This window comes from Papaver somniferum, chromosome 4 (genome assembly GCF_003573695.1).
Source record: "Papaver somniferum cultivar HN1 chromosome 4, ASM357369v1, whole genome shotgun sequence".
NCBI classification, from domain to species: Eukaryota; Viridiplantae; Streptophyta; class Magnoliopsida; order Ranunculales; family Papaveraceae; genus Papaver; species Papaver somniferum.
The window spans coordinates 81,510,109-81,526,101 of record NC_039361.1 but is presented as its reverse complement, the minus strand read 5'-3'; the positions used below and the strand labels follow the sequence as shown (position 1 = coordinate 81,526,101).

Sequence of the window (15,993 nt, the reverse complement as noted above, 5' to 3'; positions counted from 1 at the left end):
TTCGCCAGTATGCGGACGGGCACGCATACCGTCGTACATGACCAACCTCAGTTGAATTCCCTGACTTGAACTGTTAAGCCGTTAAGCATACGAATATGCATAATAAGTTCCCGGACTTCAACTACCAAACCAGTATGCTTACGGGTATACATACTATGGTTCCCGGACTTAGAATGTGACGGACCAGAGAATTTTCGCTTCCAATGGGTCGGGTTATGACCCGCTTGGAAAGCTCCGACTCTCTGACACGCAACTCGAGAAAGTAGACTTTCAAATTTTTCGGACCGATTCAAATTTTGCCAAACAAATGCTCATCGATTTACGCTAAATTGCTTCAATAGCAGCTAAACTCTGTTTTCATTCCAAGGTGTAATTTTATATATCATCGCTAACCAACCAAATGATATGAATCACCTTGTGAAAATGACAATCATCTCTCAAGCGAACACCAAGGTTCAGAGACTGAGATTCTGCTGAACAGAAACCTCGTTTAAGGGTCACGTAAATATCAGAATTGTAAGGGTAGTTCTGAATACCAGCCACCACCGGCCAGTGCCAATGGTCTTCCGGGTAGTCACCGAGGTGGTGGGGTGCCCCAGTGGGCCTGACAACACACCCCGTATCAGACGGGTGAGGGATGGCCAGTGTCAATGTCAGGGTAGTTCTGGATAGGGGTATAAATTCGGGCAGGACGGGCAGGCCAGGCTTAATATTTGTGAGCCCGTAAACAAATTCAGGCCGGACAGGCCGGGCACAAGTAGATAATTTGCTACCCAAAGACCGCCCAAAGCCCGCTTTTTATACGGGCAGGCCAGATCGGGCCGGACAAGCCACAATTTTTTTTATTTTTTTTTTAAGTTTAAATTTTCAAATGAACGGTAATAAATACAATATCCTTTCCTTCCAACATCGCATATCGTAAGTGATAGTATTATTTTATATTTAAATTACACTGACAAATTTTTAATTTTAGCCTATAATAAATAATTAATTAGTGTACAATAAACTTTCTAATAAGAAAATATATTAATGTTTTGAAAAGGTTAATTATAAGTAAAAACAATTATATATTTTATTTTTCTTGACACAAAGTTGACAATTATAAAATTGTAACTTTTAACTCTTTTTAAGAGGATATTAAATGATTAATGGCACATAGAAGGCTTTCAGGCCGGGCACCAGACCGGATATCAGGTCGGGCATCATAATTAATCGCAAAGCCCGAGACCGCCCAATAATTTAATCCAGGCCGGGTGGTCCATGACGGGCCATAACAGGTTTTGGGCTACTTCGGGTACAGGCGGGCTCGGACGGATACAGGCAGGCCGAGTATTTTCGGGTATTATTTACACCCCTAGTTCTGGATACCAGCCACCATCGGGCAGTGCCAATGATCTTACGGGTTGCCACCCGTAGATGGGTTGCCCCAGTGGGCCTGACAAGGGTTGCCACTTAGGCTTAACAATCTCACCACCCAGACAATTCATCCACCGGTGTGGGAGTCCTTCCCTGCAGTAACCATCCTTCCCTCGTTAGATGGTATGAACTACCCTACAGTAACCATCCCTCATTAGATGGTATGGTCTAAACGACAACAACCATATCCTCTTAGATGATATGAGTTACCAAATGTGATAAAAACCATTGCGTAACTCACAAACGGAGACGGATGATATGAATTACCTCGAACGGTAATAACCATCTCTTGTCTTACAGGTTGTACAGTTGTCAGATGGTATGATTTACCCCGGATGGTAATAACCTTCTCTCATTAGGTAGTATGAACAGCCGAAGCCGCAACTACCTCTAAAGAAAGCATTATATAATCTGCCAAAGTCACAATCATCTCTGAATAGATGATATGAACTGCCAAACAGCAACCAACACTTTTCGATGATATGAACAACCTCACACAGTTGTCTTGAACCGCATAGCGACTGCCTACGTACTATCTCCATTGCTCGAAGGGATCAAGCACGACCGTAGTTTGTCAATTTAGTTTAGATGATATGAACTACCCACAGTAGCAACCATCTCTTATCGTCTCTATCAAGTAAACTGATTACATTTGCAGTATATATGATGAGTTAGAGTAGAATACCACTCCGAGTAAGCCAGAGGTCCCCAAATACAATCCATATGCTCCAAAATGCTAATTCATAACTTACAACCATCATTTACATATTTCTACAACAAAGAATGGGTTGGAACAGGCTACAAACTTACCACAAGCAGAAATGGCATTTTAAAGAAATTAGTTGAACTACCAATATTTCAACTTAGATTGTTATCGGTCCTGAGTTCTAAACAGTTACACCTTCAATACGAAAACAAAGATTCTGTAACAAGCCAACAACTATAAATGCACATTACAGAGGATAGCTATTTCCCTTCCTAAAAATCCAAAGAAATCACAAGGATAAGTGCGCTAATGTGCATACGTATGACAAAATATCCAAGCTTATATTTTAGAAAGAATTCACAAAACCGAATAAATGTCTCACACAACTGCCACATATGAAATTAAGTAACACTAGAGTACACTCAAAGCCAACAGTTACGAATATCTTCTTAAACATCAAAGCACCTATAGCTTTAGGACACTCAAATATGCACAATAACTAAGCATACACAAGATTATTGAACACATTTCTAAATGCGGCTCAACCATTTACCCTGAACTAGTTTGGCTAGGTCCAATAATTCAAGGATGATTCGAATACTTTAGCAACTGCTGCGCAATTGTGAAAAAAGATCTTTCTTTATCAACTTAATTATGAAAGAAATGCAAGCTAGGTGACGATATCTAGCTACTAATTATAATCAACAAGTATCTAGCTAGATTTCCTATCTAGCCATGAAACATTAGAGCTTCATCCGATCTGAGGCTAATGGATATTATGAAATCTCTTAACAAAAGAAAAATGGTACGTCCCAACACCATACTTAAGTGCTCCGTAAATGAGCAAGATCAATAGACATCGATACACAATTTAGTACATAGTTCACAGCCCAAGTTCACAGAGTAATTTCGGTATACAGTACTTCTACTGAAAATATTGAAATAATTATATCGAAACTTAACGAGAGCCGATGCCTTCATTTTAGAAGGTTAAGATAAGATTAACCACCACAATCGTCTAACCACATTCAAAACGCTACAACGATTATCTTTAAAATGTAGAACATCAACTTTTAGCTTAACTAATCAATTTCTACTTGTTCGTATAGAACAGTATATCAACACCTTTTCCCTATCAACTAATTTAAGTAAAATGAAGACACAAGCTATATACCAAATTTGAATGTATTCCTGTTTCCCCTCTTACGGTTCCACTTACTGTATATATAACAATGAGCCAAAATGACATTTTCATTTTACATGTAATACAGGAGAAAGTGAAGAAAGGGAGGCATCGTTCTAAATCTTTTTACGAGAATCCCATAAAGTACATTTTTGGTAAGGTCCTGTAAATACACTTTAGAAACTAAGCTTAGACTATTCTAAGCGGTCCGAAATACACCGAAAAACACCTTGTTACAGAACTAATATGAATTACTAAAGTCTCCATTAGCCCTCTTGTATAGTCTGCACTAAACATACATCACTACGTTTGAACACGTTACGTCCAAGAACGCACCATTAATTATACCCAATAAATTGATAATTTATCTTCCAAAACTCGTAGGTACAAATCTTATAGTCTGCACTAATGTGATATAATCTAAAGATAAAAGTACTAACCTGCCGGTACTCTGAGCAAGCCAAGGCATCCAAAAAATGTACCAACAACCCATTCATTCTTACAATATCTGGACTATATCTGGACTGTAATTCTCTTTTCAATGCAGTGGAGAAAATAGGAATGTGATGGTTTCATAAATTCAAAAGGGACTAAATTAATTAAGCCCAATGGTTAACCAATTAGATACAACCAAGATTATCTACCAGTAGCAGCATCGTCAACAATCCATGACCAGAATTCATAAAGATGTGCTAACATACATATAGCAAACAAGAATATACAATGCATCTGTTGCCTTTCCCACTATTATAAATCTTATCACTACTCACATCGGATCTATCTAACATGTAAGCTAATAATCATCTGATACAAGTCAACTGCACCTCGCTATCTTAGCATTTCTCATTCAAACTTGTACTCTTGAAAAACTAATATGTAGTTAATTTGAATTCTCATTAGGAATTAAATAGTACATGAATTCCACTTTCACACATTACCTTTTCATTCACTCATTAATAGAGTCCAAAAATCAGGGAAATGTTGAGATTACTTAACTCGACATTTGTTGGTGACTGACCACCAACCTTGCAGCACTCATTGAGACCTTTTTACAAACACCTGGAGGCAGAGTTGAGATCCAGAGAGAGAGATTTCTGTTGTTAGGGGTAACGCTCCTTTATCCTGCAAACACGAATTCTTTAGGGTCCAAGGACCCAGCTGACTCCACACTCAGAGCTGGATTAGCTTAATTCAATCCAATAGTAATAATGCAATATAAGTACTCAAACCAATATCAGCATGCTACTGTTTGTCCTTTTACAGTTGAGAAACAAAATATCTATGCAACAGTAAAGTCAACATTTTGATTCCCAAATAAACTAGGATCAGTTGGATACAAAGAAAAATAGTTATTATAGCATAAAGAATACTTCTCATTTGCTATCAAAACGAATCCAAGGTTAACAAATCAATCAAGCCATTGCAAGTATTAGTCACGAATCTACCCGTACAAGCAGACTTGGGAAAAATTCCCAAATACAAATGTAGAACCCTAATTCTACAACTGAAATCAGATAGAAGAAATCCTCTTACCCTGCTTATGAAATCAGCCAACATTAATTGCATCCACATCTTCACTTATTTGCATCTCCACCAAGTCTCAAATCAAATTTCTTTCAAACTGAAAAACAGAAATTAGGAATTCTTCCGGCAACAAGAACCCTTCAACTTTTCGGGAAATCAGATCTCTCTCCAAAGCCTAGCTTAGTTCTGTTATTGCATGAACCTAGATTCTAAATTTTCTTTCTGAAAGAGAGTGACGAGAATGAGATCAGTGAAGGAAAAATAAAATCTCTCCCCCAAAATTTCACTCCCTGTCCTTCTAGTTTTATTTTCATATAAAAATTATGAAGGTTCCCTTGAAAGCTACACGTGTGCATCATGCATGGATGTTTATGAAAGCACCCAGTTCAGATTAATACAAACTCATCATTAAGAAAGAAACTATCACTTATAATTAGGGCACTTAAATTGTTAAAGGCACAAGAACATTTCATATTCAGGCAACCTAAAAGTGTTTATAACACTTGAGTGTTTGAGTTCTAGGCATTCTACATTCAGAATTTACCTGATGGGTTTGTTCAACCCTAGAAAAAGTAACGGAGTGTGACATGGAATAACTTGCAACTTTTAACATACAAGTACACATATTGTGTTATATCCAATCAATGGTTAATCGTTCTAAACTTCATGTTAATCATTGAAACATTCTTAGAAGACGAGAATAGCTGTCTCACATAAACTATTAGCTTCAAAGTAATTTTCAAGTGATCAATAGATCAATACGAAATATTCCGAGTCTACATCAAATGACTGTCTCACACAAACCATGTAAGATGTTACCATGCGATTTTCAAATGATCATCTTTTGACTTTCGTCGAGAATAAAGATGAACTTGGTTAAAGCGAAAGCTTACCAACACATATTTCGAGAATATGTAAGCTATTTAAACTCATCTCTAAATATCAAATGTGTATAATATAAAGTCTATATAGCTATACGACTTTTGTCTCAATAGAAGATAGAATAAAAATAGGCTTCTGAGTGATAGATGAGTTCAAGCCTCCACATACTTTTTGTTGATGAAGTTCCACAAGCTCCCCTTAGTAGTTCTTCGTCTTCAGTCGATGAACGTCGTGAAGTCTAAAACTCAACTACATATTCTATCATAATCCGAGACATAGCTATAAGTAGACTAGAAATCAAGACTTATACTTTTGGCAACTAAACTTGACAAACAAGCTTGAGATGGAAACGCTTGCGAGTTCGACCGAGCAGTGCTCTAACATTTAGAAGTGTTGAGAAAAGTAAAGAAGAAATGCACTTATCCTCTATGGAATTTTACTCATGTTCACACGCACGAATTTTTCATGTGAATAATGAATGAAATAGATATATAAACTACACCTGAAACAGGCAGAGGTATAGTTAGTGCCTCACCAGGAGAAGGTATAATGTGCGCCTGAAACTCGGGCAGAGATATAGTATATGCATGGATAGGACGAAGGTATAATTAACGCATAATATGGTGAAGATATAGTTAACGCCTGAAACACGGGCGGTGACTACTGCATCGTTTCATTTGGGAAGTAATTATTATGTTCGTCTGATACCAAACATTAGTATTATCTACGCCCCATACAGGCGTATACATCGCATGTGCGTGAGACAGGGTTTATACGTTCTCCTCTAAGTGAGCGTAGATTATACGTGCGCTTGACTATAGTTTTCTCGTCACCCGCTGTGTTTAACACAAACTATAACAAAAAAAAATAATGGTATTTTTAGTTTTTGCTCTTTGGTTATAGTCGCGTGATCGTGGACACTCTAAGGGAGTTTTTTTTTCTAATAATGAAATGTCAATATTGTTTTTTACCTTAATATAAAATAAAAGGAAAACCTAAAAAACATTAAAAGTATCTCTTTTCGTAATAAGAGAGTGTAGTGAACTCACTACAAATTGGAATATCAGTAACAGTTTGAGTCTCTAAGGATAGAGATGATCTGGGATAGATAGAGGGAAATAGAGGATTAGGAGAAGAATTAGATGAATTAGGGGAATAAGAAGAAGAAGAATACATTGTTACACAGAGAAGTTACAGAAGCAATTGGATAAGAAGATAAGTTTTACACTATTATTAGCTAATTTTACAAATGGTACCGGTACTGCATATAAAGGAAATACTCGACGTGGAAGGGAAGATACTCGTGATAAGGATAACTACACCTAACAAGGGGGTGCCCCAATTGGGTGGCCCATAACCAAACATACTAGTCATGAGGGACATGAAAAATACCCACCCCTCCAAATCATCCTTGTCCTCAAGGATGGAGGATAAGAAACACTCTCGATCAATGCAGATCCAGCTACTGCCACTACAATAAGAATTTGACTTCGTCCCCACTTCAAAATTGGCACGGCAACTGATTGTACAAGCACTTTGAAGAATGATGAAGTAAGCCAGTACTCGAGTTTAAGTAATTCCCCTTTGTCATATATAAGAAGGTATTGTACTCGCAGAGCCCATCTTGTAAAGTTGATGCCGTTAGTACTTGTGTAAGTACAATCGAGCCCTCGAAAACCTCTATGGGACAACAACTCGACCAATATTAGGTTGTCTTGAGATGCACAGTATCCCTTCCTCTCTGCAGTGACAACCTCAATTTCAGAAATGGTGTAACAAGCCAGTTACATGTTAGTGCCAATTAATTGAATTGATGAGGACTTTGGCTTCAAAATCAACTTCCCGTAATCACCCTTGTTGGCGGCTGACAAAACCTTGACTAATAAGTATTCCACCTGGTCACTGTGTGAGATGAATAAATTCATTTATTCCCTTGAACCAGTTGTACAGTTATGGTGACTTGTACTAACTCGTAGAGAAGTAGCTGTTGTGGTGAATATATCATGCCAAAGTCTTATAAGAATTATATATTCATGGATGTAGAGACTGTATAACAACAAGCTATATAATTCCATCGGAAGAAGTGGACTTACCCATTCAAATCTGTGTATAATAATCCTGGTGATGCGAGACTTAGCTGAATCAGGAGTTGAAAATGCGATATGCAGTGATAGCTCCCAGGAAGCAATTTCAATTTCCCATCTGGATTTGAGTATATAAGAGAAAAATACTGGTCCTATCAGTACCACGGTATATATACCCTTCACAATATCATGCACAATCTAATTTAACTGAATTGTGTTTTCTGATGTGCTCACACTAAGTAGAACACCGCAAACAACTTTAATATCCTATAATAAACTGCATATTTGAATAATCAATATGACAGTTAACTTCAAAACTGCAACTCTTAGCTGAGTACGAGAACAACCAACTCCCATAAGCATTTCTTCCAACCATTCATGTCCACTGATTTCACCAGCACAAGCCTTTGCGAGCATTCCCTTGATTTCCTTTCTTCTTGCATAGCGTTCCACTCCTCTATAACCTCTCTTGAGCCAAAAAATTCTCCTAGTATCCTCAAAGGTGTTGAAAACAAACAAGCCAGGAATAATAGTTTCCTTCATAGATTTTCTTCGGGTATTATGGTTATCATTCATAGTAGATGTATGCAAGAAACTGGGCAAGAAGAAACTCACCCACGGAAGAATACTTCTAGGCCTTTCTGTAGAGAACTCATCACAGGTTGTAGCTACAGTATTTAGTGACAGAATTCCAATGTTGCCGCCTAAATTTTGTACAAGAATCTTCGATAAATCACCTTTCTCTACTGTGTTACTATTAGTCTTCATCGAACTAACATTCAGGAGCTTATTACCAATAGGTAATCTATGTGAAGGCCTCCAAAGTAAGGATAATTCAATATCTAATAAGAAAATCCATAGGTTTAGCTGTACAAAGTTTAACATCTTCACTAGTAGCATAGTGGTATTGGTTGAGAGTATTTCTTGCCCCATGAACTTCTTACAAGCCTCTTCCATCTGTGTAGAACGACTGTCATCTTTAACAAGCACTTGACTGAACCTTTCTGGTACATTTCTGTACTCACGTACCCTTGTCACTTGAAGGGTCGAACGATTCAAAACTGTCCAAACGATACTGCCCTGTTGCGACTTTTCATAATTCAGCTTGCTAGCATCACAACAATCCCCACTTAACAAACAAAACATATTCATATACTTGAATAAGAAATCACAACAGAGCCCAAGTTCCAGATCTAGCTCATATACTGAATACCCACTTATAAGTACGTAAAATTCTTTACCACGATCAAATAATGTTCGAGCAAGGTCAAGGCTACATCCAACCCACTTTACACTTGAAAATTTGTTGTTGGTGACAGTGAACATCTTTGAGTCGTTAAGCTGCTCATAAACAAAATTCCCAGTATACTCATTCATCCAGGCTGACACCATAAGAAAAAACACACCAGAACTAAGAGTATTCAAGCAGAATTTAGAACTATTCCAACTCGATTTCAACATCCTTCCTCGATCAAATACCCTTCCAACAATCAATGTATCACCATCTTCATTATGTCCTTGAGATGTTTTCACAAGCACTTCAGCCACACCAATTACATAACTATTTACATTCAAATAATCCAGCTCATAATCATTGCTTCTCATGTAATTAAGTAATGTATGAAATAATTCTGAACTTGATGCCACTAGCACCTCTAAATAAGAATTCCACAATTTGGTCTGATGTATTCTACATTGATCAAACAACAAACGACCACAAGCATAACTGGTGATGCAATCTCTGTCGTACATTCTTGCAAACAGATTCTCACCATTATAACTGTCACTATCTTTTACCAATACAAACACAACTGAATTCATAAATTTGGAATCCAATTGGCACCCATGCTGAAGAATAAGCTCATAATAGGATTCCTCATCATATTTCTCCATTGGGATAATCAAACAAGAAGAAAGTGTCTCAAGACATAATTTCAAATTTCTTCTAGCACAATAAGAATACATCTCACAGACTACAAACTCTTTACCGCAATCAAAAAGCATACAGACAGAATCAGAACTAGATATAATTTGCAGTCTGGAAAATACCTTGAGAATTTGGAATATGTAAGAAGTAAATTGATTAAGGTTATCATATGTAATTAACTTTTGATCTTCAAACTGCTGAGATTCAGCATTGGCATTCTGATGTAACAAGTTGAAATCCTTTACCTCAGCATTTGTAACCCTTCTAACTTGAGAATCCAAAACAATATTAAGAGAATTATGTTGAGAAACGAAGGGTTTACCTTCTTGATAATCTAGAAACTTCAATTGCTCCATGTATTCCTGAACTTCAGCACTAGATCCATTGGTTACAGAGAAAACATATTTAAAATTAGATTGAAAATTACCTTCATCTGTTGTACCAAAAGTTGAATAATTTTGAATTGATTCTCTTACTGAACTTAAATCATCTGCAGAGTCAAGTGAAATTGATTTCAAATTAACATCAACTTCGTCCTTGGTCAGCTTCGGCTCAATAAACTCGGATTCAATTAAACCGATGTTTTCAAATCCGAACTTCACGATTCTTGTATCAGTACCTAATTGAGAATCAACACCGGTACCAACGATGACCTTAGTATCCTGATCGGAGTCTGTATCATTTTGGTTTTGATTTTTTCTCAGAATAGTTAAGAAGAGATCATTAAAAGCCTTTTCAAACTCCAATGAAGATTCGTCGTGATTTTCTCTCCTTAATCTATGAAAATAATCCTGTTTCTTTGAAATTTCTTCTTCTAGTTGTGAAGATTTATCTACTGTAGCTTTGTTAACCATGGTAGCAGTCTCATGATCAACTGATCTGATACTACTTGTAGTGAACTCACTACAAATTGGATTATCAGGAACAGTTTGAGTCTCTAAGGATAGAGATGATTTGGGATAGATAGAGGGAAATAGAGGATTAGGAGAAGAATTAGATGAATTAGGGGAATAATAAGAAGAAGACATTGTTACACATAGAAGTTGCAGAAGCAATTAGAGAATAAGATAAGTTTTACATTATTATTAGCTAATTTTACAAAGAGGGAGGATTCATGGACACTCTTAGATGGACAAGGTCGGATAAGATTTGTGCCATTTTCTCTGCAAAACCCAAATGATAATGAATTTAAGTCTAGTATTTTGATCGTATATTCTTCTTATAAGACCCTACATTCATATAAAAAATGAGCACAATTCGAGATGTATAAAACCAACATCTACCCCTTTGAATATCAGCCGTTCAAAATTAACAGTTGAAATTAAGACCGGTAGATGGTCAGGTTTACTATCTCGAATTGTATTCATTTTTGGTAGGAATATGAAGTATTATAATAGGAACATATCATTAAAATATTAGACTTAAATTCATTGTCGTTTGAGTTTGTTGGAGAAAATGGCGCAAATCTTATCCGACCTTGTCCATCTAAGAGTGTCCATGGATCATCCCTCTTTTACAAATGGTACCAGCACTGCATATAAAGGAAATAATCGATGTGGAAGGGAAAATACTCATGACAAGGATATCCACACCTAACAAGGGGGTGCCCCAATTGGGTGTCCCATAACCAGACATACTAGTCATGAGGAACATGACAGAGAGGAGAGTCGATATTGGTATGACTTTGAAGGCAATACCGCCTGTAACTGGCGGTATAGATTTATTGATGAATCCAGTATCGACTTTGTTTGTCGGTATTGTTTGTAAATTTAATTCAATACCGACTAGGTATTGGTTGGAGTATAACATCAACAACTGGGCTAAAGCTAAGAACACCAGTGATTCTCTACGGATAAGTTAAGCAGCATCATAAGATCTTTTGAACATGTAATTCGCGAATCCTCTTTGAGTTTTTGCACAAAGGCAAGATATTATGAAAAATAATGCATTCATGTGCACTATATGCAATGGAATATCATTTACACTTCACAGGTAAAACAGTACTTGGTGATCTTAAGGACCAAAGATGCATAACGAAAGTTGTATTTGGTACTTGAGAACATATCACAATCACACTTGAATAAAAGCTTTAGGATGTCTGCTAATTGAATTTCAATACCGGCTAGGTACGGATTGGGGGATACTCCTTTATTCCTTCTTCTTCTCTCTCTATGCTACAATTAAAAGGATAAAATCTAAATATAAAGTCTAATCTTAACACACTTGAGGGATATTCAAAGGTGATTTAGTCATTACTAACTTTTTTTGGATAAGGGATTTTTCAAATTGCTTCATAATGTTTGTTTTTTTTCTTTTGATTATGTTCTTAATTATTTACCATAATTATTTTATAAAAGGAATGAATATGAAAAAAAAATATAAAGATCTTAATCATATTTGTTTCCTATTTAGATAGATATTTTTAATAAGATCTTGAAAATATTAATACAATGAAAATAAATAAGGGTATATTTGAGAACATATTGAAAAGGTATAACAATAAATAAAAATAGGACATAATGAACTGACGAAAATAGTATGAGAGCAGAAAATTTGAAATAGAGAGAGTATATTTTTATAAAAGAATTTCAGTACTTAAACTGTACTCACATTCGTATTGAATTTATACCGATTGGGCAGCTCCTAGATGGTTTGACCACTAGCATAGAGCAACATTTTTCTCAGGATGCAACTGGTGCTGGTTGAAACTCCTCTCTAGATGTTGTCTGACTATACAAAATGTATGTACAAAACATATGCTTACTCTTAAATGACACCAATATTGAATGTGTTCCAAGACGCAAACTTCCACGGCTGTATCCTTGAACATGCTGCATATGCACCTCGTACTCAAATACTTGCATGAGGAGCATCATACCCTAAACTCGATCATGACATATTTCCAACACAACTTGGCGACGTCCATGGTGTCGTGGTATTCCTTAAAATTCTCGGTCATGGCCATGCCATGGTCATTACTGACTATCCGAGCCACGACCACGGTGCCGTGGCATAGTCAACACTAGGCCATTCCACAATATACAAAGCTACGTCCACGACGTTGTATTATTACCCGGCCAAATCCAAGCCACAGTCATGTCCATCACCTCTACTATCCATGGATAAACCACGGCCACGCTGTCGTGGTCATCTCCCCTACAGGCCATGACTAATCCATGACCACGCTTTCGTGGCCATCCCCTCTAAAGACCATGGCATGGCCGTGGATGTTTCCTATACAAGATATGGCCAAGCAATGGACAACCACGTCCACACTGCCGTGGCCATCTCTTCTACAAGCCATAGCCACTCATGGCACCGTGGCATAATTTTTCCAAATCATGACCACGCCATGGCCGCTTACGGTGTCGTGGCATATTTTGTATAAGTTACGGTCGTGTCATGGCAACTCACGACACCTGGCATAATTTTCTTAGGCCATGGACACTCACGGCGTCGTGGCATAATATTTTCCAATCCATGACTACGTCACTGCCATCCACTGTGTCGTGGCATATATCTCACTAGGCCATGGTGCATGCCATAGCCATTCAATACACGACCACGACGCCGTCGCATATTCCTGCTAGGACATGGAATTTCCATGGACATCTAAGTCACCTACGATGTTGTGTCATGTTTTTTTACCATGATATGGCAACGCCATGGTTACCCATGATGTCGTTGCACATTCCTACTAGGCCATGGCTATATCATGACCATTCAAGTTACTGTCATGATTCTGCGACGTATTCTTTGCTAGGATATAACTACGATATGGCCTCTAATGCGTTAGTCATATGATATGGCATATTCAAAAGGCTCACTATGACAAGAGACTAAGTGTCACTAACACTCCACATGGATTAACATGTCCATAACTGACGCTTCACACATTATATATGGCTTAGCTAAAGCAAGAAATTGTTCATGACTCTACTAATTCCTACGAAACATCAAAATATGTCACATGGGGGATTCTTCATAGAGTATTGGTTTGGTGGTTTACCACAATATGCGGCATATGAACACCCCATGATGAGAAAGTTACGAGTAGTTGTGACAATTTATATCAGTTAGAGAGATGATAGAGTAATGGTCTAGAAGTTTCCAAAAACTTCCCAAGCATATAATGGGCATGACCTTACCATTACTTCCATGATATCTATCTCTCTATCCCTTCACTACCTCCACTACTTACGAGGAAAACAGTTTGTACCTTAACTCTTTCATCTATTCATAAAAAGAAAACAATTTTATCATCCAAAAGCTTTGTATTTTCAAAGTTCAAACCCTTCATACACACAATTCATTACCACTGCAATTTATTCAAATTTCTCTACTTTCCTTCCCTAAGATCAACCGATCTTCTTTTATCGTGAGTGAAGTAGGACAGTTAGAAAACTTTCTTGGTTCAGGCTTGTCTTGTACGGTTTTGATTTTTGAACCTAAAGAAAGTACCACGACGATGTATTGTTTTTCCAAGGAGTAATTTTTAGGTACTAACAATTGACGATTATAGATGGAGATTAACCTCTCAGTTACGATTTAACTCCTCAATTTTCTCAAGATGATTGATTATAAGAGCGGATCAAAAACGGTCAATCTCAAATCCATGTATTAAACACCGGAGGAGTCACCCTTGTTGCTCCAGAATTCCTCATGCATGTTCAAACTCCTTTCGAAGCTATAGATACTAAAAGCCCAACCATTATAGCTGATTTCGTGAAATTCTAAATGATATCATCACAAATCAAGCTGATGTTATCAATATCCATAATGAGATGTTTCCACTTTTGATAATTCTTAGAACTCAAGTATTAAAGGATCCAATGAACATTCGCTATAGGTGCAATACTACTGAATTATGGATTGAAGCTGATGGTATTGATTCTTCTTCTGGTTCCATGTCTCTGACAGTGACGACGAATACGAAGTACATACCTATGTTTAACGGGAACTGGAAAACAACAATCAACCTAAATTTGTTGCTTATGAAAACTTGGAACAACCTTCTCAAGATAATAAAGAAGACGCGTCGTAATTATCACATTGCAATCAACGTCCTCATAATAAGAGCAGAACGTCAGTATCCAAAGCCTTGTTGTAAAGTTTGTATTTTCAAACTTTTTCCGAACTTCAGAAGACTGTCCAGCGATCCGTGACAACTGCCCCAGCCTTGTTGAAGAAAACAAGGCCCATTAGAGAAGAAAGTCGTAAAGTAACATGTTGGAATAGACGACTGGAAGCAAACAACACTTCGTCAAACCATCCATAAGCGTTGTCGCTAAAAAAAGAAGCCAATATGAATGTTATGCCCCAACAGGTGTCTGCCCTACATCACCCCAACTCAATCTCTAACCATCCCGACACTAGCACCAACCCAAGAACGACACCCATCCAAAGCTCTGCATCAGCAACCGCCGGAGCAGCAGCCAAAAACGAACCCGACATTTCCACCATGAATAAGATCTCAAGGTGTAACCCAGTCGAATGCATTAGGGTTTGTGAATTTAAGTTGATCTTAGCATCAAACGCATAAGCTCGCTCTGCTTACTAGTGTTTTCTTCACACATGATTGTGATTAATGATTTAATGATGGTTGTAGTAATGAAGGTTCGAACTCTAAGACTTGTGAAGGTGAAGGATTTTTAGATTTATAAAAATTATATACAAAAATATTGACAAATTGGTAGAGAGGTACTGGGACTAATGATTCGGCCAATCTTCATAACATAGGGCTCAATGATTTATTCTCAACAATAATCGCTCAAAACATATATGGACTCTTATTTTGCCAAAGTAGATTCTCAAAACATTGATTGTAAATGTTAAGCATGGAACATCAAATCACCTAAGCTAAGCATGACCCATCTAATCAAATAACACCCAATTTAATCAAATCATATTTCAATTAATTTTTAATGCAAAAGTCTTAAAAAGAATTAATAAAATTACCCATGTATGAAGCTCGGCTTCCTCCGTCGTCCCAGTGTTGGGGTTTAACTCATCATAGTAAAAATGCTCTCAAAATAATTTATTATGGCTCAAAAATGGTTTACAAATGATGAGAATATGAGAAATACAATAAAACCAGAGAACTACGACCCTCAGTGATAAAATAAGACTGCTGAACCTCTGTCGCAAATGCTGTGTAAAATAAGACTGCCTGATTATGACCAACAGCTGTTGGTCGTTACTACTGTAGAAAAACGACTGTTGTTGCAGGTCCGTTCTTCGTGTTCTTCATGTTCATCATCATCAGCAGCAG

At 37.2% G+C, this 15,993-nt stretch overlaps 1 protein-coding gene and 1 long non-coding RNA gene across 4 annotated transcripts; both read right to left on the bottom strand.

Moving 5' to 3' along the window:
• Window positions 1-3,983: 3,983 nt before the first annotated feature.
• On the bottom strand, window positions 3,984-5,124 carry LOC113274029. Its single transcript, XR_003322718.1, has 2 exons — window positions 4,839-5,124; window positions 3,984-4,427 (listed from the first exon to the last, which is right to left on the bottom strand). It is a non-coding gene; the product is annotated as an uncharacterized LOC113274029 (long non-coding RNA).
• Window positions 5,125-6,840: 1,716 nt separating this feature from the next.
• On the bottom strand, window positions 6,841-10,846 carry LOC113276024. 3 transcript variants are annotated; one of them, XM_026525614.1, is made up of 2 exons: window positions 7,805-10,846; window positions 6,841-7,695 (listed from the first exon to the last, which is right to left on the bottom strand). In XM_026525614.1, exon 1 carries the CDS (start codon window positions 10,748-10,750, stop codon window positions 8,063-8,065), a length of 2,688 nt encoding a protein of 895 aa, XP_026381399.1. In that variant the 5' UTR covers window positions 10,751-10,846; the 3' UTR covers window positions 6,841-7,695; window positions 7,805-8,062. The 3 variants fall into 3 exon arrangements, with proteins under 3 accessions (XP_026381399.1, XP_026381400.1, XP_026381401.1); XM_026525615.1 differs by having other exon boundaries at window positions 6,841-7,613; XM_026525616.1 differs by having other exon boundaries at window positions 6,841-7,452.
• Window positions 10,847-15,993: the final 5,147 nt, after the last annotated feature.

Excerpts from the sequence above, each read along its gene's own strand:
- LOC113276024 (XM_026525614.1), bottom strand. The coding sequence starts at position 10,750 with ATGTCTTCTTCTTATTATTCCCCTAATTCATCTAATTCTTCTCCTAAT.